Source organism: Cibotium barometz, chromosome 18 (genome assembly GCF_041138505.1).
Source record: "Cibotium barometz isolate CiBa-2024 chromosome 18, ASM4113850v1, whole genome shotgun sequence".
In the NCBI taxonomy this organism is placed as follows: domain Eukaryota; kingdom Viridiplantae; phylum Streptophyta; class Polypodiopsida; order Cyatheales; family Cibotiaceae; genus Cibotium; species Cibotium barometz.
Genome location: NC_141063.1, coordinates 4,833,635 through 4,860,531, shown reverse-complemented (window position 1 = coordinate 4,860,531; position 26,897 = coordinate 4,833,635). Strand labels below are relative to the sequence as shown.

The following is a 26,897-nucleotide window of genomic DNA, read 5'->3' as shown; positions in this document are numbered from 1 at the left end:
TTGCAGTTCGGCCCTAAGAAGAGTCGGATAATTCATCCACTTTCCGAGCGTAGAACTCTCATTTCTTGCATTGGGTTAGGCGTTGAGAAATCCGTTGTGCTTGGCGCTTGGCTCTTCCTGATTTGCGCTTGGCATTTAGTGATTTGCCCAATCCGTACCTCATGCTTAAGACAGGAGCGTGTGGCTTGGCATTCGTCATAATACAAACAGTTCTAGGGCATGGAACCACAAGGTGGCTTGGTGGTAGACCACCGCGTGCGGATGAAAAAAGTGAATTCAGCCATAAAAATAGCCGTTGCAGGGTGTAGCTTGCAGATTCCTCACTTTCCCATCTGTATGTGTTCGCATTATCAGCTCTTCTTTTTATCAAGGTATGATTGTGTTGAGTTCTACTCACATTCCTACATGGCATGAACTGACAAATACAAGAAAACTCCTCATCATAAGCAGCCTTAAGGTCTCTGTCATCTTAGTTCACACACACATACACATTTATGCATGCAAGCGTGTATACACACACAAGAAGAAGAAAACAAACATGAAGGAATGAGCAGCTGAGGGAGCTGAAGCAATGAGAGCAATGCTAGTTTTGTGACTTCACCGGCCCTTAAAACATAACATCATTTTATGGGTTCTTTGACAAGCAAACCTGATAAAGTATAATGATACACTTACAAGAAAGAGGATGCCCAATTCAGATAAGGCCTTGACATCAACAATATTTCTTATTAAACCCAGTTGGTTCAGAACAACTCCTGAAATAAAAAAACCCAAAATCTGCAAAACCAGTGTTTTAAGTAAGCCCAACTCCAGTTGACTTCAAACTACAGCACTTGTGAAAGTGTGCTTGTACCATACGATATATCATTTGAAAAGATGGAGAAAAAGAGAGGCATCCTTAGCTCCTCATTTATGTCACTGACCGATGCAATACGAAAAGGAGGAGAACAAAAAGGCATACCGGGCTGGCTTTCATAGCCTTGAATGTCGGGACAACCAAAACAGTTGCTGCCAAAAAAGTTAGAGTATCTAGACCTAAATCATTGATAACATCCAATCCTGCTGCAAGGTTAACATCAGCTCTTGGGACAAAGCATAATCTTCTAGAGCACCACCTTCGCACTCCTACCAATAAATTTGGCTTCTTGCATTTGCGAGTAAGTTTCCAAGCCTGTAGTCTGGGATGCATGGCCCCATGTCTGATATTATCCATCGGACTGGCTTGCAGATGCACTGACAGTTTGGAGGTGATGCAATCTGTGAAACATTTGTGAAACCTTTGCTGAGACCTTGAAATTAAACAGTTGGAAACTGAGAAATTATGCTGCCTTCCCACGTTTACCTGCAGATATTTAAACAGCCATGAGGCAAATAGAGGGATGTTGCATAACTACTGCTAGCTTAATAAGAAAAACAATGAAGAAGAAACCAAATGAGGAAAGGAGAAGGCAGAAGCCCAGATCATTTATTATGAATGAGTGATAGGTAACTAGGCAAGACAAAAGCCCTAATCACTTGCTGCAAAGTGATGGGTATCATCTCCACAAAGCAATCCCAAACCTGATTTTTTAATGAATAGTGTCCAGCATCCCTAGGCTTTCAGCAACAAACGCTTGCATCTAAGAACTCAAATCAATAACTTTCAGGTAGACTCTACTCTGATATCTCATGCATGTCTCTGACAGCCAAAAAGTAATAGGAACAAATTTCAGAAAAGTTCTACTTGTCAACTGGTAATTGACATACATGCTCACGTGCAGGATGCTCATTACAAAAACAGTGCTTCAATATTGCACATTGGTCTTCTATAAAAAGTCGCATGATGGACCCATCTATGCATAATGACTTGTTATCCGCTACTTTAGCTGTGCCAGGGACCATTACCACTCCCAACTATCCTAGATCAAACATACATTGTGATACTTGGATTCAAGCGACACAGTCATGAAATTGCAATTGCAGTGCACCTTAAATCAGCTTGTCCTTTTCAGCTTAACTTCTTCACTCATGCCTATGCCTAGCTATGTAAAGTGTTGAAGGATAAGCAAAGTTATGATGCGCTGCCATGACATGGTGTTAAGATGCATATTCATTTACACTTTTTGCCATTTCTATGGGTAACCCTTTTCATTCACTTGGGGCATTTTGACAGATATGCTTAAATCCATTACACTGTGCACATGTCAAAGAAAATGAGGAGACAAACCCTGAAGCAATGTCCTTACTCCAGGAAATGTTGAAGTTTTTAGTCCATGTGGTCCTGTTTTTTTGCAGAAATGAGACTTCTATTAATTATGAATAGATCTATATACTCGGGGGTGCACCTCAAAAAATGTAAGTCTACCACGTGCGATCATTAGGTGGGGTTTTTTTAATCCAAAATATTGGGTAAATTTACAGAAATACAATTACAAGAGGGGTATTTTAATTGTACTTTGGAAAAAAACCCGTAAGTCTATAAAGAAAAAGGGGTAGTTTTATCAGCTCAAAATTCACAGATAAGGGGTTTTTTAAATACCCCTTGAACGCACGTCGTAGGAGGGGCTTCCATATAGTGCACCCCCCGAGTCTATATAGCATCATGGACATCGTCCGGAAGAGACATCATCCCAAAATGCAGGGTATACGTAGCAAATTTGAAATGCGGTGATCCCATGAAAGTCCAGAGGGAGTAGAAATAAGAACAAAACCTCATGGTCCCATTTCCTCCTAAAAGCACTCCGCCTAGCTTGTGCACATTTGGAAGGTCCCTATATAGGAGCCCAGATGGCCATAAGAGTCTGTATAATATCTGCACAAATGATGCATATCGACTGAATAAAATAGGTTTGAGTGTCATCCATAGCCTCTATGTATCTAACTTTCCAAAGCTGCCAAGCTTTGATACTGGCAATGATCTCTCAATAAATATCCACTCAGCCACAAGATGGCATAAATTGTAAGTTAGGAACTTGCTCCAAAGAGCATCTATTAGCCACCCCCCTATGTACCAAGAGGGCAAGGTCATGATCCCAATCCTCGTAGAAAATCTATGGACAAGACTAGGTTAACCATGCTATAGAGCACCAACTGATGTACTTTGTGAGAATAAAACGGGTGCTATGCATCCCCCGGGAGAAATCCTCTGACCATTGATTTGCAAAGTAATGCCCCGCAATGAATATCCAAGTCTATAATATTCAGTCCTCCCAAATCTGTGGCAAATGGCAGTATCCCATGTAACTCTAGCCCAAGTATCTTTTGGGCCGTCTAGGCGTCGGCATGCCCGGCAAGCTTGGATACGGTTTCCCGAAACCCAAAAAGTTATTGATCAATCTCCTAAACTAGCCAACCAATGCACCATAGCTGCATGAAACGGAAAAGGAAACAGCAACGGCCGGCCTCTGGGAAATGGCAACGGCTCAAAACTAGGAAATGGAAATGGCTAGGAAACGGTCGATGTATGATAACATAATATAAAAATAATGAGAAAAATAATAACTAGGGAAAAGTTTGAGAAGTAAACCATCATAATTTGAAATAAATAGTGAGCAAAATTTGTAGAAAATCACTAAGAAAGCACTAGATGACACAAATCAATGGGTGATTTTTTATTGGAGATTAGGAAATGGAGAAACAAAAATGAAAACGATGACTCTCAGGAAATGGCGTTTCCGTGTTTCCGCGCTAGGAAACGGCCGTTTCTTGTTACTATGCAATGCACGCATGTAAAATACTATCACATGAGCGATGCAACGGAAAGACTAAAACATAGATTAATGCTAAGCAAACGAGAGATTAACACTAATCAACTTTATCTTGGAAACGCACTGAAGACAAGGAGAGAGTCCTAATCTACTATGTATTGCAAAACATGAATGCTTACAATGATGAATCCTCGTCATGCATACCTATCTACTAATGCATAGACAACTTCTTGATTCACAGTTTTGTGATGATCTCCAGATGCTGCTTGCATTAAGCGCTAAAGACTGCAATATGCAGTTGTATTCACCTTGTATGTGTGCAAGGGCTGATGATATGAGAATTGCCTAAATTAACTCTAAAATACCCTTTTATAGGGTGTCATGATACTGGTCCAAATCAGGTTGGCCAGCCATTTTATGACCCCAAAAAGTGGTCCAAAAGGTCATTTCTTGTGTTCATATTCTGCCCAGCGTGTGTCCCAACTATTGGAGCATGTCTTGGGCACCTCCAAGCACCTATTGAGCTGCCAAAACAGCCCCAAACAAGCCATATTCTGCCATGTGCCTTGCCTAGAAGGCGGCTGCAAGTCGAAAGCATGTCAGTGTGGCATTCACATGTGTGATGCACATGATAAAAACAAACATGAGCATGAAGCAATAAATGAGGCTGTCACAAGCAAGCCCGAGTTTTACCACAACTACTTTGAAAGCTAGATCTAATCTCATAAAGCTCCAAGATAGAGGCTTTTTGTGTATGCCCAGGAGAGGTGGTGCAAAATGTTGTGTAGAAGATATGTCAATCCCAACTTGGTAGTCCAAATATATGGCGGTGGTGCCCCTCTTAATCCAAGTAAAGACAAACTCCATTCCCCTAACAGGTTTGTCTGAATCACTGATCCCAAAACCAACACATTTATGCCAATCAAGTGAACCTGCAGCCACACAGAACTCTTCTAAAGCAACTCGCCGATAAGAGCATAAGCAGATATGGGTGGTGTCAAGGTACATAGCAGTATCATTGGCAAGCTCACAATCCACAAGCTCCTCCTCTTTCCACACAGGTAATTGCAAACCAGGGATCCCAGATCTAGAGCAATGAGAAGTGCTCATAGCCTCTACAAGCAAAAGACGAGAACTGGAGATAGAGAATCCCTGTTGTACGGATCTGGAAATCTGGAAACGGTTGCCCTCTCACCATATGCTAGCACACGTCTGTGAGCATCTTGATAAAGGCATGAAACACCTCGAAACCAACTCTGAGAAAACCCCAAGCATCTGAATGCTCCTTCTACAAAATCCAAATCCACCTTCTCATATCTCTTCTCAAATTCAAGCAATAGAATGAATAAAGGCTGATTACTAGCCTTAGCCCATTATTGCTTCCCAAAAAGACAAGATATTGTCAAAAAATGCTCCTTCCTTGAAGTAACCCATATTGTGTATCATGAATAACCTCCTGGAAAATCAGCAGCAATCTCAAGCTAAATGCTTTGGCAAGGATTTTGTATACCATCCCAAGTAAAGTGATGGGCCTCCATTGACGTATCCTTGTCTTGTCACCTCATTTAGGGATAAGATGAATCACTCTTGAAGAAAAAAAGTTGGAATATCTCTTATGTTCCACGTATCCTAAAAGGCATGTGGCCTGTGCCCCAAAATCATCTCAAAAAGCCAAAAAGGAGGAGGGTGACAAGCCATCATCTCCCGCACAACACTTATCACCAGGCAGTGGAGTGCATGTCTCAGCTCATCAATGGAGAATGGAGCATCTAGAGAGGCCCTCATCTCTTGATTAATCAAAATGTGTAAAGATGCCCAAGCACTCTACTACGTTATTTTCGATGGGGCTATTCTTGTATAAGGAAATAAGGAAAGAGCATTTCAAATCCCTCATTCATTCTCGCTTCTTTCAATAAATAATGTGAGATATCTAGCTCTAGATTAATCAGACACATCAAGATAGTCTAATGCAGTTTCTCAACCATCCGACTTGCTTAATTATTGATTCCGCTGAAGATGAGTGATCATTTGATGGAGGAATAGTGAGGTAGGGAACCCAGCACTAGAATGTCACCTTGGCATGCGTGAGTCAATAGTTCAAGCTTGATTTCTCTAAACTTAATCCAAACATTTCTAGTCCCATCCCCCTCTAGAGATTGGAAGAGGCTTGTGGGATTGACATAAAGTGGTAGAAGCGGATACAATGCCGGTGAGCTTCAAGCTACTACGAAATGAAGAAACCCAAGTTGTGCTTGGAGAAAGGAGACTATTCTCAATCAGCTTCATTTATAGTAATTTCAAATTAGATTTATCTATGTAGAAAGAAGTTATAAGTGATGCAACTATGAATCTCATGGAAATTTTGATTCTCGCTCAGGATGAACATTGGCGGCATGCCTAACACATGCAAGTCGGAGGGATAACATCCTCATGGTGTTTCCAAAGGAGGACGGGTGAGTAGTAACACGTAAGAACCTGCCCTTGGGAGGAGGACAATAGCTGGAAACAGTTGCTAATCCCCCATAGGCTGAGGAGAATAAGGTAGGGATCCACACGAGGAGGGGCTTACATCTCATTAGCTTGTTGGTGAAGCAGCAGCTTATCAAGGCGACGATCAGCACCTGGCCTAGGTTCCTACGAGATGCAGCATAAGTTTCGGGAATCTTTCGCAATGGGCAAGATCCTGACAGAGCAATGTCACGTGGAGGTAGAAGGCCCACAAGTTGTAAACTCCTTTTTTCTCAAAGAAGTAGCAATGACGATAAGCATCAGGTAACTCTATGCCAGTAGCCACAGTAAGACAAGGGATGCATAATTGGGCGTAAAGCGTCTGTAGGTGGCTCCTTAAGTCCACTGTCAAATCCCAAGGCTCAACCCTAGACAAGCGGTGGAAACTACTAAGATAATGAACAGGAGGAGTAGGGGAGATTTTTCGGTGGAGCGGTGAATTGCATAGAGATCAAAAAGAACACCAAAGGCGAAGACACTCTGCTAGGCTAGCCCTAATGGCTGACACTGGCAAACTAACACTGACAATGATGCATGAAAGCTAGGGAAGAAGTAAATGGGATTAGATGCCCTAGTAGTCCTAGCCGTAAACGATGGAAACTAAGCGTTGTGCATATCGACCCATGCAATACTATAGCTTACACGTTATGTGTCCCGCCTAGGGAATACGTCTGGAAGATGAAACTCAAAGGAATTGACAAGGGGCCACACTAGTATTGGGGCATGTCGTTTGATTCGATGCGACGTGAAGAACCTTATTAGGGCTTGACGTACTGTGAATCCTTTTGAATGAGAGGAGTGCTTTTGGGAACATGGACACAGGTAGTGCATGGAAGGTGTTGGGTTGAGTCCCGCAAAATGAGTATGACCCTCATGTTTAAGTTTGGAGCCCTACACAGACTTTCGGTGATAAGCCCTTCTCCCAATATCACTCTAATCACAAACGAGAATATTGATTTAGATATTTCATACAACAATTTACTTTTTGTTTATTCATAGTGCAAGCCTACATCACAAGAAAGTTACATAGTGTAGTGTTCACTCATCTCCAATAGGATTTTTTCATGGGTTTTCTTCAGTATCGCATTCACGTTGGTGTACTAAATGACTTTGGTAATCCAATTTTCGTACATCAAAGTCATGGGGAGGCTGGAGCATTATTGAAGATACCGTAACTCATGCGGGTATCTAGAGTTGTGAAGGTGTAGCTGCAACTTGTATCATACTTTCCGGTTTACTATTTCTAGCTACTATCTATTGGCACTAGGTCTCGTAGGACCTGCATCTGTTTCTCAATGATCGCACGATAAAACCATCCTGAGATTTTTCCAAACTCCATCTACAGTGAAGGTGTAGCCGCAACTTGTATCATACTATCTGGTTTACTATTTCTAGCTGTTACCTGCTAGCACTAGGTCTGTCAGGCCCTGCTTCTGTTTCGCAATGATCACACGGTAAAACCATCCTTAGATCTACCCTAAGAAGATATAAATATTTCATTATAAGTTGTAGAAACAAACTAGTTGGGACAATAGAACCAGCATTTAAAAGAAATTTCGTGTCACAAATTGAAATAAGTCTAAAATAAGGTATTTTGTGTCATGCCAATAATGGAATCTCTTAATTCACCCGATAGCATTGATGCTAGTGCACGAATCACCATAGCTATTTCGATAGAGAAATTGAAGTTGAAGAAGAAACTAATGAATTTTATATACAAATCGTGGACGTGTCTTCCCAATGAACACTAATTTTATTATTTTTAGATAATAATATATAGAAATGACAGTTGTGATAAGGACTATTAGAGCTAATGGGTACAAACCAGCTTTCCAAAAGAAATAGAGTTTACCCATATAAAAAAACCGATGGTGGAGGGATACCCCTTGGGCATAGTGAACGTTAAACTCGACAGAATGTTAGAACAAGGTCCCTCATGTATAATCCCACATAACCCCTAATATTAACAAATGGAGTGATACGAACAAAAAATCCTAGATTGATGAGTATACGAATGAACTTATTAGTTATCATACTTGTATAACCATTCTTGGGGTGCTTATATGAATAAAAGCAATTAGATCATGCTAAGAGTAGCGAATACTCTAAAGCAATATGCTATTCACTGAATAAATATACGAAACTAATACCAAAGAGTCGTGTAAATAAAGCTAGAGCTACAAATTTAGCGATAACAGGAAAAAAAAAACCACGACTAGTGTAGGAGAGTTGAGTTGAAAAGAAGAAATTCAATCTTCCCACTTATTCAAAACTGTGCATGAAATTCTTACTTCACTTGGCTTCTAGTTAATAAGAAATTTCTAGCTAGTATTGCTCTTAGAAACTTCCTCATGAATAAATTCATAATCATTCAATATGAGTACTCATTGTCAACTTCTTGAGGAATCCTTCTTGTTTAGATTACCCACCACTAGTTTCATTTCGAATTCTTTCTTGCTTGTTTGTTCCTATTCATTTGAAAGACGTATCTTCATATTTATAGACATCACATTATAATAATAATGTAAACAACCTTCTGGTGGTACCTCTTGCGTTGGCCGTACAGAAGCTCTCTCCCCCTTCTAATGTGCTGGTAGTACAGCAGGACAGCATCCTCTCTCTTGATGCGTTGGCCGTAAGCAGGGCAGAACTTTCTCTCTCTTCTAGCCACATTTCTAGGGCTGTTTTGGAGGAATCTGGGACAGTTTTGAGAGCTCTTCTGGGGTTGATTTGAGGCTCTGTCTTGGGGCTGCTTTGGCGCAGAGTTCAGGGCTGTTTTGGCACCATACCAAGCTGTTTGATGGACTGTTTATGCGCTGATTCATGGGACTGTTTTGAGACAGATTTTCAGATGGCTTTTGGTGTTGTGTTTTATCTTGGCACTGGATATGGGCAAGAGATTTGCTGATGCTTTGTGGAAAATATGGTGCTGTATGCACCCGCACCTTGGTTTATTGTAAAAGCTTCTCTCAATAAAGAAGGTCCTAGGAGGGGGCGGCTATTCCGACTCAGTGCAGTGTTATTATATTGTTTATGGTTCTTTCGCTGTGTTTTTCATGCCCTGCATAGATATCAGATTTGCTGATGCTTTGTGGAAAATCTGGTGTTGTATGCACCCGCACCTTGGTTTATTGTAAAAGCTTCTCTCTCAATAAAGAAGTTCCTAGGGCGGGCTGGCTATTCTGACTCAGTGTGGTGTTATTATATTGTTTCTGGGTCTTCTGCTGTGTTTTTCATGCTCTGTCTGGTATTTGAAGTGTTGGTCTATTGCTCCCGGTCCCCTATTAGTGTTACAGGTTGAAGACTAAAAAGCAGAATTGGCGAAAAGAAGCACGTCAACAAGAAAAAGCACATGACGCATGGAGCAAAAGCAAGCCCCGATCATCAAGATGGTGACAAATAGCATAAAGAAGGAAGTACACACATTGCTAAGACCAGAGTGGAGTCACCTCTATGGTTGAGGAGCAACCCAAGACTGAGAGCGTTGATCCAAGTGAGGGAAAGCAAGTAGGAGGAGCTCCTAGGTGTCACTATGCTATCATAAATGAAAAGATTCCAATTTCCAAATGATGTTTCATTGCCCGCCTCGGCAATGCAACCCAAACACGAATGTGAGCCACAAAGCCATCAAGTAGATCTCTCCGATTTTTGAGAGGAGGATGAGGTTAGCCTATCAATTTTCGTGGAGCTTCCAAAGAGTCTTTTGGAGTCCAATATGGAGGAGGATGAGGCTACATCGCTTGTAGAAGATCCAATGGCCAAGCCACAGAGCTTGGAGATTGAGCTGATGGATATGGAGCAAAGAGCTTGGAGATCAAGTTGACGGATATGGACCAGAACCTACACATGGAGCAAAACAAAAGTGGAGCAAAAGTGCATGAATTGCCCCAAATCTTTGATCCGAAGTGTGGTGTACTCTGTTGAATGTTCTACTTTCATGAGGCATATCCATTGTGGTTAATTAGGTTGCTAATTATGTTAATAGTTAACATCTCAAAGATACACTCCCCGTAATTACAACTCCTAATAAGAAAAAGTGTGCACAAAGCTCTCCATCATACACATACATGCCCCTCTCCACCAAGCATCCGTTTGGGACCTCTCGCAAACAATATGTGTCTACTGTTCTTTACTCCAAGAAGCAGAGGTGAGTGCGTTTGGTTGGAGTGGAAGTGCATTAATGTGTCGCTAGTAATCAGGAGACTTCTCATGTACATCATGCACAAAGAACATTAATCTGCAAGAACAGCAAAGAGTTAATTGCTTCTAGGACTCACCTCATAACTGTTATCACCTCACCAAAAGTTTTCAAAACCTTGCTCTAATTTTTTTTTTATAAAAACTAACAACTAACGTCCTGAGTACTAATCCCCTCACCAAATTTCCTAAAATCAGGCTCAGGGCCAACAATCTTAAACACACCCTGGTCTGTGAGAGGATCCAGGTTCTTAAACACACACCTTCCCATTTCTTCTGCCATCTAAGTAAAGGAAATGGTATACAAGCATAACCAGAATTGCAAGAGGTGATGCGAGCTCCACTAGAACTTTATCTTACCATTTGTTACAGTGAGAGGACAAAACAAAGAGCACCCCATTCCCATCTAGCAACCCAAGCATAGATGGTGGTAGCTTGAGGCGCCCCATGCTAACGTTACTTAAATAAGAATAAGAAAACATTGCTCTGCTAGAGCACCTGGTTAATTACCAAAGAGAAGAAATCAGCAACCCCTTGAATCTATTATACAAGAATCCCAATATTTGCATGCTGCATTACAAGCAAGGCTCCTCCCTCCTCCCATTAGCCTTCTTGAAATGAACTGCCTATAGCCTCCGTGTACAAGGTGGCTTAAAGAAGGTAAAATTTTTACTCCCAATGCTATGATCCCCAAGAAAATTCAGTCTACATGAACGATGCCCAATGTCACTAGTTGGGCATTCTCTACACTTCCAGACCTATGGACAGGCTCCATAGTGTGGACATGACACCTCATGGCAGGGGACTTACATCTACGCCAAGGGTCATGTGCACTGGTACCTCATGGTAGGGGAGTGATGTCTACACCAGGGGCCAATAGACTGGATATGAGAGGCTGGGGATTTCCGTCCACGCCCATGTCTAGATTATGGTATTCCGGTTGGCCTAGGGATGTAATATCTACGCCCATGTCTAGATTATGGTATTCCCGTTGGCCTGGGGATATAATATCTACGCCCGGAATGACCGCCTGCTACAAGCTAAATGAAAGGGAGATTGACCAATACATTCTTCTGCATGGCATACTTGCATGCTTGGACCTGTTTTCACGTGCAATGTTTTACTACCTGCAAGATCTTTGTGTCTAGTTTACGGGCAGCAGACGCCCGCCCGTGAACCGTGCGCGTGAATCTATATTCTGACCTAGCTTGTGGATTGTAGACACGTGGTAGGTGTGCCTCTAAACTCTATGTTTCTTCATTCAAGAGTTATGACTAAATTTTCTATTTTGCAGGTCCACACCTCATTTAAGTGTGGGCGGACAAGTTATAAGTGAGTTTGGGCACTCCGGTTGGTCAAGCTAATAAACACCTATTTATCAGTTTGGAAACCTCAACTCTCTCTCTCTCTCCCTCTTGGAATTGGCGCCAACTCCTAGTGTGCATAAGGGAAGTGGATATTCAGCCAAACCAGTCCAAGAACTTGCATTTCTGCTTCCTCTCTTGCCTCTCTAGCTCTTGGAACAGCTGGCAAATGGATCTCTCACTACTGCCCAGCCCTTGGGAGTCCTTCTACACTGATATTTCATGGATATCTACATGCTGAAAATGCTTTGGAGCATTTGTACCGCCGACAATTTGATCAAAAGCTGATTTCTTCTCTCAAAACCAGAAAATTCAGCTGTAAGAGCTTTCACAAATTCTCTCTACCTACTCTACATTTGCTCGTTTGACCATTAAGGTCTTCTATGGCTCGGCCTCACACACACATGCTTGTGTATGGATGGATGCCAGTGGAGCATAGCTACTTGTGGCAAGACACTTGGGATTGGGGAGTGATTATTCCCGACAAAAAACTGTGGAATCAACCTCTACTTCAAGTAAACATGTTTGCAAATGTTTTCATTGCATGGATGTCATTGGAAATCTGGCATGTGATGCCCATGAAGCTTGTATCTTGAGAAATCCTTGATAATACAAACATATTACAAGGGGGGTGGACCCTTTCCAACCCTATTGTAGTGTCATTAAATTTCAGCATTGCTATCTCATTTGGTTTTCTGCCATTTCATCTTGTTTAATAGTATTAATAGTTTAAGTGTGTGACAAGATTGTGCTCAGCCCTACTTGGGGCAATTACATTGGTATCAGAGCCTAGGACCTTCCTCCTTTCTGTGTGGAAGATGCCGGGCAGAGCAGATTGTCGAAGATGTACACCATCGAACTCATGAAAATGATGAAAACTATGCTGAAAATGTATATCATGAATCCCATGGTGAGTATGCACATGAGGGATAGCCGTCCCGTAGTAAAGGGAAAGACCGTGGTGATTGTGTAAATGAGAGACAGCCGTCCTGTAGTAAAGGGAAAGGATGTGGTGATTGTGTAAATGAGGAACAGCCATCCCACGGTAAAGAAAAGGTGCAAGACACTAATGAACTTGATGTTATGCATGCTGAGACGGAAAATCTCAAGAGGCAGATATGTGAGAAAGATGCCCGATTGAAGAGTTTGCATGAAGATCCGAAAGTTATGCAGGCATTGGATGCACAAAGGCACTCAACTTTTGTGAATGATGCATTGGAAACTGTTGCACTTGAATTGGGTGTCAAACCAAGAGAGATGGCACTCTCTTTTCTCATAGACAAAGGTGATGTGGTAGAGGGAAAAGAGGGTGCGCTTATGTTCATAAGGCCACCTCGTCCAAACCCTCTTGGAGCCACTTCCGCAAAGCTGAAATCTGCAATTCAACAAGAGAGGGAAGAGGTGTCAATAACCTCTCGCCATGCCTCTACTACTCATGGAATCCCATCCCACAAGCATGCTTCTTCACTTTTAGGTACACATGGTAGGGAACTGACGCATGTTTCGATTCCCACAACGAAGGAATTGGACCATTACATTCTTCATGGAGACAAAGGCAAAATAAGAGCCAACATTGGTGAGGAGGATGTGCATCATAGCAAGAGAGCCAAAGAGTTCAAGGTAGGAGACAAATCTATAAAATTTGAGAACTACCATGGTGAGTATGACTCTACTAGAGCTTTATCTTTCATCTCCCAGTTTGAGATTTCTTTTCATGAGGGAGAGTTCACAGAGGGATCAAAGCTTAGACATGTTGTCACATACATGAAGGGGACTGCAGCACATTGGTGGTTGGCTGAGAAGCTTTCCGGAAACACCATTGCTACTGAATTTAAAAGTAAACTTAATGCTCAGTTTCTACCTCCCAATTTTGCAACAAAGAACATACGCAAAAAGTGGGATTGGTTGGGCCAGAAAGAAGGGGAATCGAACACTTCTTATGTATCAAATTTTTGGAAGGTACTACTCGTAGTGGTTCCCTTTTTGGAAGGTACTACTCGTAGTGGTTCCCTTTATGAAGATAGATGAAGAGGAAAAGAAGAGGAAGTTTGAGTCGGGGCTGCAAAATGCACTTGAAATTAACCCCAATCAAACTCTCCAACAACTCATAAATTCAGCTTTAGCCTCCGAGCAACTCAATGTCAAATGGGTGCAATCAAAGATTGACCTGAGCATGGGAAAAGGGACGCACAAAGGTGGTGTTAGCATGCAAAAAGGTGGACAGCCACCAAACAAAAAGGGACTTTAAGGATGCCAAAAGTGCTTCGAAAGCCAAAAATGTCCAGGAGAAGAAGCCTTGGAATAAGAGGAGCACTTACGGGTTATCTCAGCAGCAAAGGGCACGATACATGAGAGAGAGCAAATGCTTTAAATGTGGTAGTAAAGACCACATATCGCATCAACGTACAAGCAAGAATGCAGATGAGCCTAAAGTGCATGCGAGTATGGTGCTCGATGTGCAAGGCAATACGAGACATGCAAGCAAGGATAGAGTGGTATGCAAAGCATGGGGGCAACTTAAAGATCATCCCGCCTTATTCATGTTTGATGACTGCTCTACCGACAACTTCATCTTTGTTATGACCCTTACATGTGGCAACACGTGGGAATTACACGTGGGATGCGTACACACTGATACTACGCGGGATTTACACGCCAATAATGCGTGGGGCACACAGGCGTTGCATGGGAAAACCAATGGTGGCATACTATTGCACATCACGGCTTATAATAATAAGTGTGATCGGGTAATGTTCGTGGGTGACGATTGTAGGCCAAAGCCCCAGTGATATGTAGCATGGGGGTACTAGCGGGGACACAAGGTGTGTGGCCGGTAAGGTACACACTGGACGCCTGGGGTCACTGGTATATATAATGGTTGGGTGGTTAACATGGTATGCCAAGATAGGTTTGGTTTTGCTATGCTGGAGTTCTTCTTCTCTCTCACGTTTTTTGCATGGAAGCCTGACATTTGGTATCACATCTTCGGCTCTTGTTCTTGGCTATGGGGGAAGGCTTGGAGCAAGCTTGAGCTTCCAAAGGTGTGGAGAATTGTTCATTGCAGCCATCCATTTTATATCCTTGTCGCTGCTACTAGAACTCCGTCGTTGTCGTTCCGTCCCTCACGATTGTTCCATTGCTCTTGACGTCAACGTCCATTTGTTGCTACTGTTGACGTGCCTGCTACCGTCGTCGTTTCTATTTGTGGTTGCATTGCCGTTGCTGTAGTGCTACCGGCCGGGTATAGCCATCACACCAAGGTGGTGTCTAAGCACCTTTTTGGTGGTGCTAGCCAAGCCACCAATCGCTCTGTTGGGGAATGACAAAGCGATTGGGAAAAGTATTTACCTTTACTAGAGTTTGCGTATAATTCGCGCAAGCATTCCTCTACATTGTACAAACTTTTCTCCATCCCCACCCCCCCCCCTTGAAGAGTCGTGCGCAAGCTCCCGCTAGCCCCCCCCCCCCCCTCTCGACTACGTCGCCTACGCCCTCCCCCCCACCTGCTGTGCGCCCCGATTCGCCCCCTACTTGACCCCCCGCCCCGCAGTTCACGTTTCAGCCCACTGTTTTCCCCTTCTTCCTTCCGCCCTCCATCCGCATTCTGCCCCCCCCCCCCCCCCCCCTTTTCCCTTTTCACTATCTGCCCCTATTTCCCCTCTTTCTTTAGAGTTTTTTTTTTTCCCTCCTCCTTTTCATTCTCTGTCCCTCTTCTTTGTCTCCTTCAGTGCAGGTTGGTTATTTGTTTTTGGGGTTTTCAGCTTTTTTGGCAAGCTTCGGCCTTTTCTAGTCTTCACCCTCAGGAGGACTCCATGGCAGCCGCTCTATCATCCTCGATCAAAGGCGTCGTTGCTTGCATTACCTTCTCCGAAACGGATCTACACGTTCTTGCCACGACTGTTGCCTCACTTGAGGCCTCCATCCACCCTAGTCTGCAAAATTGTTGGTAGCCGCCCTGCACGCGGATAGCTCAAGGATCTGTTTCAAGCCAGCCTCATCGGCGAACCTGCAAAGATCATCAATATTCACGCTCTGGGATGCGGATACTACTAGGTGGAGTTCGACTCACCATCAACGTCAAACCGAGTCATGCAGCTGAGTCCCCTTGCACTACGTATAGCACAGGCCCTCTTTGCACAGTGGCAGCACGGCTTCAATCCAACGTCTGACCCATTGGCTCGTGTTTCAGGCTTCCCAATGACAGTTTGCTTCCCAAGCCTTAGGAAGGAGTACCTTCCTCTTCTCCCAATGATTGGTGGTGCCATCGGGAGAGTGATGGAGTCCCCTCCCACTGCTGCCTCGGCCCTCGCAAGGGCAGCGGGAATTCCATCCCTAATCATCTGTGTAGCCTTGCCGAAGTCTGTACCGCATTGTATATCTATTCCTAGCCTCCGAGGCGACCCCATACAATAGTGCGTGGAGTATTCTAGCCTTCCAAGCCAATGCTTCATTTGCGGACAAATGGGTCATTTAGCTAGAGCTTGCCCTCGGCGACAGTCCAAGAGACCACCTCCGGTGGTTCCTCCCCCCAATTCTCATGTTGACCCTCACCAGGGGTAGAGCGAGAGGCAGGCCATCAGACAGGAGAGCACCAGGACCCGACTTCGGGTGACGTAGCAGACAGCGAGTGGCAGATGGTTGGACCGCACCCAGGTCGCCAGACGATCACCAAAGCCAAGCGCCACCGCCGTGCGCACCAGGCTAGCAGATCTCAAGAGGATTCGGATCTATCAGAGAACCATTATGAGCATTTATCTTAGCACTCTCCCGTTGGTGACACGCCTAGGCTGGCCGACCTCTCTGAGCCCCCAACGGGTCCCTCCCCTCAGCTTTCCTCTTCGATGGATCCCTCACACCTCCTCGGCCTCTCCACACCTCTCTACTCCTCCGCCCTCTCTCGTTGCCTCCCTCCCTCCTCCTCCCCAAGTCTCGACAGCGACTATACCCACCGCATCGCACTCCGCCCCGCCTTTACCATCTGAGCCCTCCCTCCCCCCCCCACCACTCCAAATCACTCTCGTCGCCCCAACAACCCCTGACCCAGAGCGGAGGCAGCCGACAAGATCAGTCCGCCGCTTGATTCACTGCTTTTCCGAGCCGGTGGAAACGATCATTGCAACCTCCTCGGTGAGGGCTCTCCCGCCACAATCCCCAGGATCCTGGGATAGTCTATGGATTACAGTTTCTTCCAGAGGGAACGACATTTTTGAGGAGACAGTAGCCCTTGTTCGGGTTTGTGTGGTTTTTCACCACTCCATGCCCTCTACGCCACATAACGGCGCGCTGATCTTCTCTTTCCCCTTCAGTGCAGCCTCTAGGACACAGTGGGATCCTGATTTGGTGGCAGCTACCATCCAGGGTCAGGTAGTTGAGCTCTCCCACCATCTCCACGATCTCTGCATCACTAACATGGCTAGGATGAAGCTTGGAGGTTCAGCCCATTGAGGCCAGGACGCAGAGATGGTAGTCTTCAATCTGGAGGTGCTGCTTTTTGTGTTCATGCATACTTCTGTTGTGGTACCTGTAACCTCTTCCCCACTCTTACAGATACCTCCACTGTGATAGATGGAGTCCGGAGCATGCATACGCACGCGCTCGTACAAAGTGGCATCACATGGAGGACAAGATTAGTGCCCAAATGGCATGCCTTCGCCCCCGCACGGATTGTGATTATTCCCTGTGTAAACCCTCGCCCAAGACTCTTCGAGTGGAGGGCAGTTCCAGTAGTGCCGCATCACACCGAGATTGATATGTGGATTGTTTCATGGAACATTCAGGGTTTAGGGGGCCTCAGTGCTTTCATAGACGAGGCGTCCTACACGGCTTCAAACGGCCATAGTGGGAGAGGACCCATAGACATTTTGTTCCTCCAGGAGCATCATCTCTCAGAGGGGCACACCAGTAGATGCGAGAAGATTCTTCCAGACAGGAGTCACACTTTCTAGTCCCCATCCTTCGTCCCCTCATGGACACAAGGAGGGGTGTGTATATCTGTCAGTGACCAACTACTACCGTCAGTGAGACTGGCTTAGGAGTTATTGTCCCCGGGTGTGCACAGTGGATTACCATTACTATTAGAGAGGATAGCGTTGGCTTCCTCAACGTTTACGCTCCGAACGCTGCTGCAGGTAGAGCCCTCTTTTGGTGCTCAGTACGGCAAGCCCTCCCTCAGGCTGATTTTTGGTGCTTGGGCGGTGACTTTAACATGATAGAGGCAGCCAGGGACAGACTTGGAGGTGGCACGACCACAGTTTTAGGAGCAAAGTATGCAGCCTGGGAGGAAATGATTCTTGAAGTCAGGGGACAGGACCCTTGGCATCTTCCAGAGTTTGGGTGTAGCCTCGGGAGCCTTTGATTCTTGAAGTCAGATAGGAGCACCGGCCCCACACTCTCCAGACTTGACAAATTTTATGTTGATGAGTGGGCTTGCAGCCGAGGGGGTATGATTGGTATTTTGGTAGGCACTTCATTTTCAAACCACGCCCCAGTTATTTTGTCCTTAGAGGACCCCTGGAGGCATGACAGGCATGTGAGATCGAGGATTCCGGACAGCCTCATTCAGGACCCCGAGATTTGCAACAGGATAGAATAGATATGGGCGGGATTGGATTTTCTTTCATGCTCTGTTGCGCACACATTGGATGAGGGCTTAGGAGAGATTAGTTGTTTCTTGCATAAGGCAGCCCAGAGCCGACTAGAGGGTTTCCGGGAGCAAGACAGGAGTTTGAGGAGGAGTCTTGCCTCTTTACAGCGGCTTCAGGAGAGGTCCCCGCATAGCCAGTGGATCGAGAGTCAGCTTGCCGCCGCTCGCACGGAGATTAGATCCATAGAGGAGAGGAGGGTGGAGTATAGGTATCATGCCAGGGCCTCTTTCTGGACTCAGGCAGGCGATAGAGTCGCAAGGGATTTCTTTGAGATAGCCGGCCCCCATAGGAGGAGAGACGGTATTTGCAGGTTGCGTGGCCAGGATGGAGCTATTGTTTTAGATCCCTCCCAGGTGAGAGCCATCGCCACAGACTTTTTTCGATCCCTCCTCACTAGTGCCCCAGCATCTCCACATGTGGTGGAAGCACACGAGAGGGTCTAGCGGCATACGAGGGAGGTGGTTCCCCTTTCTCTTCGGTCATTCTTATTGACACCATTCATTGCTGAGGAGTTGGCAGAGACAGTGACGGCACTATCCAAGGGCAGACGGGCTTCAAGTCTCCTTTTTTCTTCGCTATTGGGACCTCATGGAAGGCGGCCTTTGAGCTGCCTTCAATGAGATTATGATCACAGGTGCCATGCCAGAAAGGCTCTCAGAGGGCTTAACTCACTTGATTCCCAAGGAGGGTGGTGATAGAGTGGAGATCCGGCCGTGGAGACCCATCACTCTTCTAGGAATAGCCTATAAGATCTTGGCCAAGGCCATCACTTCTGGGAGGCAACAGCTTCGGCCAGGATGTAGCAACAAGACCTCATTGTGCTACTCTTAGACTTTGAGAAAGCTTATGATAGAGTGGACTGGAGCTTTCTTTGAGGGTACTATGTGCGAGATGGGATTCCCCATGGAGTGGATTCGTGGAGTCTCAGGACTTTACTCAGCCTCACACAGCCAGGTTCTCATTCAAGGAGCCCGTGGTGACACATTCCCCCTCTCCCACTCGGTTAGACAGGGCTGTCCTCTGGCACCTTACTTCTTCCTATTCGTCGCCGAGGCCATGAGTAGTTTTATCTCCGCCCAGGAGACCGAGCTTCAAGGATTGCGTCTTCCCCTCCGCACACAGCAGGAGCTACTAGACTCAGAGTTTGCAGACGATACAACAGCCTTCCTAGCAAGAGATGTGGGGAATCTACAGAGATTTGTTGAGGCAATTGAGGTTTTACCTGACGCATCAGGAGCACAGATCAGCTGGCACAAGTTGTGTGGTTTTTGGGTAGGCTTAGCACCCACCCCGACTTGGCGACCAGTTGAGGATTCCCAATGGATCCCGAGGGGCACTCCAGTTCGATATCTTGGCTGCCAGGTTGGCATTGATCTCTCTCCCGAGCAGCAGCTCGCCCCACTTCTTTTGAATATTCGGAAGAAGCTTCTTTATTGGAGCTCGGCGAGGCTATCCCTCACAGGCAGGGTTGTGGTGGCGAACCAAGTACTTCTGGCCACCATGTGGTATATCACTTCGTGCTAGGCCTTTTCTCGGGCTTGGATTGGCCAGGTACAATGATTGATCCGGAATTTCTTATGGGCCGGAAGTGAAGGGAGGCCAGCCAAGGCCAAGGTGGCATGGAGAGTGATTATTCAACCTCGTTGTCGCAGAGGGGGCTAGGCCTCATTGACCCGGCTATTCAGAGTTGCGCCCTGTTGGGCAAGTTGATTATTAGAGGCCTCCTTCCCGGTGGTGAGCCCTGGAAGGATTTTCTGTTGGCCCGGATTTCAGCCCGCACTCCAAGTCTTGGGGGCCCTTGGCCGCAGAGTACCCAATGGATCTTCACAGAGATGCAAGCCTGTGGTTTTAGCCTGGCTTTTGAGGACAGATTTGCAACCAGCTTACTTCGTGCTTGGGAGCAGCTTAGGCCCGCCCTCAGACAAATAGCTCCAGTTGCATTAGAGAAGCGGCTTCGGCAGCCTTTGGTCTGGAACCCCTTGATCCATTTACCCAGCGGCCACATGCTAGGGGCCCAACCGCACATTTCTTGGGGCACCTTGAGCATGGGACTAGCCAAGTCTTTTGGAGATTGGATCGCCCACAGACAGTTACCCCCGGAGGTGCAGAAGAGAGGCCTGACAAGGATCCGGGGCAGAGATAGGCTCAACATCGACATCAACTCAGCTATCCCTCAGGAGTGGTTGACTCCCCTAGACCCGACTCCCCCAGTGTGGCTAGGTATGTTTACCTGGCACGATATCCTAGTGGCGGTTCACGGAGCAGATGAGGACAGTGGTCTGCTCACTTTCTCAATTGGATCCCATGGCACTTGTGACAAGACACTAGGGATTGGGGAGTGAGGTTCTTCGGGACAAAAAACTGTGGAATCAACCTCTACTTCGACTAAACATGTTTGCAAATGTTTTCATTGCATGGATGTCATTGAAAATCTAACATGCGATGACCCTGAGGCTTGTATCTTGAGAAATCCTTGATAATACAAACATATTATAAGGGGGGTTGGCCCTTTCCGGCCCTATTGCAATGTCATTTAAATTTCAGCATTGCTCTCTGATTTGGTTTTGACATTTGTGCCATTTCATCTTGTTTAATAGTATTAATAGTTTTAAGTGTGTGACAAGATTGTGCTCAGCCCTACTTGGGGCAATTACACCCAACTCCAAATGAAACCATGTAATTGAAAACTACGATCATTGGCTGGGAATCGTAAGTTCCACTTGACAAATTGATTGGGAGCAGATGAAGAATCTCTATCAAAGGCCCTTCCTCCTTGGGAATGTAGTTGGTGGAGGATGATTGAAGAAGTCAAGAGGTGGCACTCAGTGTTTGGACAGACTGAAGATATCACTTTCAATGATGGCACATAAAGAGAACCACAAGGGTGAAGTTTGAATGAAATATGTGACAGGCAGAAATACAAGTGACATATCTGGGTGAAATAAGCTGGCCATCACCAATCTGGCCCTTCAATTGCAGATAGGCAAAATGTGTATGCCCTAACAGCTAGGGATAAACGTGTGTTTTGTTTTCAGAGATTTTCCTCCATTTCAAAAAGACCCTTTTGACCTTTTCAGGTTCTGGGTGAAATAAGCTGGGCATCACCAATCTGGCCCTTCAATTGCAGATAGGCAAAATGCGTATGCCCTAACAGCTAGGGATAAACGTGTGTTTTGTTTTCAGAGATTTTCCTCCATTTCAAAAAGACCATTTTGACCTTTTCAGGTTCTGTGAAAATGAAGCCTTTTATTTGGTTCCTATGCTTGCAATTGGCTAGAAGGTTCCCAAGGCATTAGGCTAGTGGCTTGAGCTTACCGTTCAGGTGGGTTTCACATGGTAGTGTGTGTATCATGCAGGTGGGCATGATGTTGCCACACTCATATGGCACACTTCCAAGGGTCCGTCTAGCACTTTTCCACCTCATCCATGATAATCAAGTGGATCAGCCGACAGTGTTGTGGCCCAACGGTGGAGTTGCTGGGTCCTGAGTTTCGAGCCCCATCTAGCACTCCCAGAGGCACCCAAAATCCATCTTAGGGCTGGTTTTTAAGTCACTCTCGGGCAGATTCCCTTACCACCTTCAGGCTCACATAGCAACTATAGGACCTACTCGTGGAAAAAAAAAATCAAGTGGGATCATCACCATGCCAGCTTCAAGTTTTGTGGTGCCGTCAAACTAGGACTTGGCTGTGTGTGACTTCAAATCACATAATAGTTGCATATGGTGGCCACTCCATTTGACCAAGTAATTTCCTTGTAGGCCTTGTGCCAAGTTCCAACACTTGTTCAGTGCCTTCGCTGGAAAATATTTGAAAAGGAGGTACCACCTCGTGGTACTTGGATATGTGACTTTCTAATTGGCTAGAAAGGAATTCAATCAAAAATCTCCATCACATCTATCTACTGTCACTTTTCATGACATTGCAAGATAAAAATGTCATTGAAATGTGTCTGTGTCAAGGAAAAATTTGTGAATCCATGCCACCAGGGAGTCTGGAGGGTATACATCAAGTCTAGCAAGTATTAGATTGGGCTTTAGTTGAAGATCTGCCTTCAGGCTTGAGATCCGAAGGTTGCAAATAGATAAGGGATGCTTTTAGGGAGGGCTACTATTAGCAAAGTGTGGCACAAGTAGGAGATGCTAATACTATCATTAGGACAAGAGGAGTCTAATACATGTCCTTGTTAGTAGAATCTCTTTCCATTCAGCACTAGGATATACTTTGAATAGTTGATGTCACAGTTCTTTACTACAATCAATCGTGCCATGCCAGAGGTCTATCGCATATGAGAGGATGGGCTGTGATCGAGTGGAATCCATAAAGAACGGGCTGCCCAAGCACCAGCAAAACAGTTGACCAGGTACATCCTCACACCCACAGTGATGTGTACCCATGTATGAGTGACAATGTATGTGCCTAGCCAATATCATCTTCTTCTCTTTCTCAAATACATGTGCAAAAGGTCTTACATTAAGTATCAGAGCTACGATCAGACTTGATATCAGCTTTCTGTCACTTGGTTTGCTGAATGATTGCTTTCTAGGCTGCTAGGCTGTTTGGTGAACAGCCGCCATTTCACAGAGAATGAAGGAGTTTATTTTCCAGACCAAGTTTCAGTAGAGAAGCAGTGACTGTGGATTTGAAACCACCCCTTGCCCAGCTTTATCATGGAGATGATTCTACTAGGACTAGTTGTCTGCCAAGAGCTTACAGTTTCAAGCAACATTGACCAAAGGTAGGTTCCGCAGCTTCCTCTCCGGTGACAATCCCTTCAGATCAGATCAGAGTCACAACAAACTTTGGTGATGCTACCATCAAGCAACATGATCCAGCAATAAATCATGCCTTTACCATCAAGAAAACTGATCCAGTACCAAATCCTTATGACGACATGGAGACCAGATCAAGAGCCCAAGCTGCCTCGCAGATTAATCAAGAAGACCACTGGTCTCTCTCCTGAGACAGCCATAATAGACCAAAACACCCGAGAGACCATTCTTAGAGTCATTGAGCTCATTCCAATCCTGATCCATGAATTGAATTCAAACAAGAAAAGAAAGTAGACATATGGAATCTGAGACCGTAATCCAATGCAAACAGAGAACTCTCTTATGCAAGCTTCAAGAATTGAAATGAGTTCACCAACAAACCTTGGAAATTCTATATTGGCAACTAATCACACAAAGTTTCAAGAAGATTGTGTTACCAATGGCCATGAGACAAGACGATGGCCAATAACACACAATAACAACAGGGTGTTCAAATCCTTTTTTAAAGTACATAAGTCGCCTACTAATTTCAACTCAGAACCTCCCCAAACTTGAAACTCATCGAAGCAGAAAGCTTTCAAAAGACGTGATTGATTGGGCATCAAGCATTACCGAGATTATGTCATTAGCCGTTGTCCACATTGACGTTTGCTGGCTCGTAAAGCCTCTTGCATCTCCCACCATAACTCACTTGTTCAAAAGGCAACAGAACCAGCTGCACGCCTCTGTAAATATGGATCGACTGGGAGTTTTCAAGTATTGAAGCCAGTAATGGTGCATACAAACCTATGATTCAGGATTAATCATGGATCATTCCCCGGTATGATACAGTATGAGGTAGTCTGCGCTCTGGCAGCAATCAAACCGTACAGCCAGATCAGTTCGTACCATCAAATAAGTACAGTTTGCCTTCTTCCTGTACAATCAATCTCTGTAAAGTTTTGCGTCTTCAAAGAACATAAGAGATGGGGAAAGCCAAATTCCACCTCCCAACACGGAGGTACTGTATGCAACCGGTCTAGTTTTGCCTCATATCAAGCATTCCATCAAACCTTTGGCAATGGGTGTTCACTGTTCACTCTTACAGGTAAATTGATGCCAATCTTACTTGCAAACTAGACGCGTCATGAATGATGCGTCCAATAGCCTTCCTGATGACGTCTTAGTGGAAAACTGGATAAAGTTTTTGGGAACAGTAGGTAGCTAGGTAGGTAGTGGTTCCTTGCTTCTCCACGTACGTAGCACGCTGCTCTATATATGCGCTGCCCTTTCTCTCACACACACACACATACACACGATGTAGACGGACGGACGCTATTGCTCATGGAGGGACCAATTTGGACGGAACCATATTTCCCCACCCAAGCAGCCTATTTGTTTCTCATTTTCTGTGTTGCTTCCATAGAAGTATCTTCTTGGTGCTACATCTATGTAGAAAATTGTTTCTATGTTAGTGCATTGTGTCAAGTGTGGGATTTTCATGACCTTCCAAATCGATGAAGCTCGCTTTCTATTCATGTCGTTTCCTGTTTTAGGTATTCTATTTCGAACAATACGAATTGGGAAGTATTACCCTACTGCATCCTGGGTATTGTTTTCAAGTATTGCACCGAATTTATTTGGAATGTAATTCTCCATGAAGATATATGCACACTCAAACAAATTGACTGGTGATAGGCATACCTTGTTCTTCAAATCTCCTTGACCATAGAGAGCATATAGCTATTGCCCCACAAGTTATTTCTTCAGATGAAATGTTGTGGCACAAAAACTTGAAATGGCTTTTGTAAAGATCCTTCATACAGTAGCCAACCATACCTACAAAAGTGTGCATACGGATTTGACATAATCCTCTACATATCAATCCTCCTTTAGGTTTAAAGAAATCCCATTGCATGTATCTTCTTATCAGCTTCCCAATACTTATTAGAGAGGGCGCTATTAGAGAAACCACCATTTGGAAATGAAGATGGTTTAGTGTTCCACCCTTCTCCAATGCAAAGATTCCTTTGAGGTACTCCATATGATTAGAGAAGCATGTAAAGCATACAAAGCAACCATGCAGCAAAGTATGCTCGTGGTTTAGTAGGTACTACAGTTTAACAGATTCAAAAAAAGTGCTCTATATACGTGAGAACAAACCAACCTAACAATCTTGCTTTCCTTTTCACCGCTAGAACATTGCGAATGCAACTATGACCTTCAGGCAGGGTAAGTATCCTTCCTAGTTGCAAATTTGCAGCGGCTGCATTTCTCGGAATAGTAGTCCGACTTGCTTCATGACAGAAAAGAGCACTTGATAGAGCAGTGGGCATAGAATTTGTCACATCATGGAGAGGGAACCTTTTGGGCAACATGCTTAGAAGTAGATGGGGCATTAGAAGAATGCAATCTTTCTAAACAATCCCTCGCAAGGGCCCACCGGAATAAGAAACATGAGATAGAAATTCATTACCAAGATACTGAGTACTTCAAGTTTTTTGAAAAATATGACACCTTCAAAATCATTGCCAAGATATATAAATATTTAAAAATTGCAATGTATAAACTCTTTTTTGCAATAAAAAACATCTAGTTCATGGTGGTAAAAGCATGTGTCTATAGCATCCTCTATTTTAGAAACATGTGTTTCCTTCCTCTTGCATGGCACTGTTGTTTTTCACATCGTGAACCTTGTCAATTATTGAGCTATTGTATTGTGCATACAACATACATTGAAAGAACAACAACTCCAAGGTGGAGCCATCATCGTGAAAAAATCTATTTTTGGAGATCATGATTTTGAAAAAACATGGAATTTGGGCTATTTAGACTAATTCTCATGCACTTAAAACCTAGGAGAGTGTTTATTGACGATCTCAATAGTGCATCTAACCACTTATGATCTCTCTTTGCGTGCATGCATGCATAGAAATAAAGAGAGACAAATTGTCTCAAATTTAAATCATATGCATTCTTAAGCACTTATGCTTCCTTTTGGGCATCCCTAGGACCTAAAATGGATTGGCTAAACATTTGCACTTCACTGACGAGACTATTTGCATGCAAATTAAGCCCTCTTGTATTGCTAAGAACACCAAAAACATCTAGAACGTCAAAAAATTAAAACTATTTACAAAGCCCCAAAAAAAATCCAAACAGATTATAAAATTCTTACATTTTAACAAATCAAACAAATCAAAAGACGAAGATACATTCATTGAACCAATGCTTTAATGGAAAAGGCTAGTCGATGATACCTACAATTAAGGAGAATTTCACAACCTTGAAGATAGCCTTCATGTATGGATTCTCTAGGTAAGGCTCTAGGTGGAGTGCAACAACAAAACTTTACATAATAGAGCAAAAACCGAGGAAACTATAAGGGATAACATCTTGTGCATGAAAACTCTAAACTCACGATGTGAGGACTAGGAGAAACTCAATGACGTACAAATGATGTGAGGTTTCCTCATGGGATTGAAGGGAAAATTTTTGCACAACCTGATTATATAGTCTCAAATCTAGATTCTTTTGATCAATGTTGCAAAGAAGCAGTCCGTGTAGATGACAATATGATGGAGGATAACTATGAAATAAACTATTCCTCATCTAAACCAATGGATGTGAGGTCTAAAGAGAAATTGATTCTCTCAATTATCCATCACATAATTCTATACCACCTTGCTTGAAAACTTTGGAAAGAAACTGTAAAAAAATAGGATGAGCTCAATCAAACACAATCTCT

The 26,897-nt window shown here is 44.3% G+C and overlaps 1 protein-coding gene across 7 annotated transcripts in view; it reads right to left on the bottom strand.

The window, feature by feature from the left end:
- The window catches only part of KEA3 (K+ efflux antiporter 3), a 91,693-nt gene extending 67,270 nt beyond the window's left edge, over positions 1–24,423 (bottom strand). For 3 of the 7 annotated variants that reach the window (XR_015267831.1, XR_015267827.1, XM_086811998.1), the window contains exons 1-3: positions 23,783–24,423; positions 962–1,342; positions 676–777 (exon numbers count right to left, since the gene is read on the bottom strand). Coding sequence is in view for 2 of the 7 variants with exons in the window: in XM_086811998.1 (XP_086668124.1) it covers positions 676–777; positions 962–1,342; positions 23,783–23,854 (555 nt within the window). In the remaining 5 variants the exon portion in view is untranslated. Of the gene's footprint in view, positions 1–675; positions 778–961; positions 1,343–23,112; positions 23,358–23,782 lie in introns of all 7 variants that reach the window. The other 4 variants (XR_015267829.1, XR_015267828.1, XR_015267830.1 and 1 more) reach the window with 4 other exon arrangements.
- Positions 24,424–26,897: the final 2,474 nt, after the last annotated feature.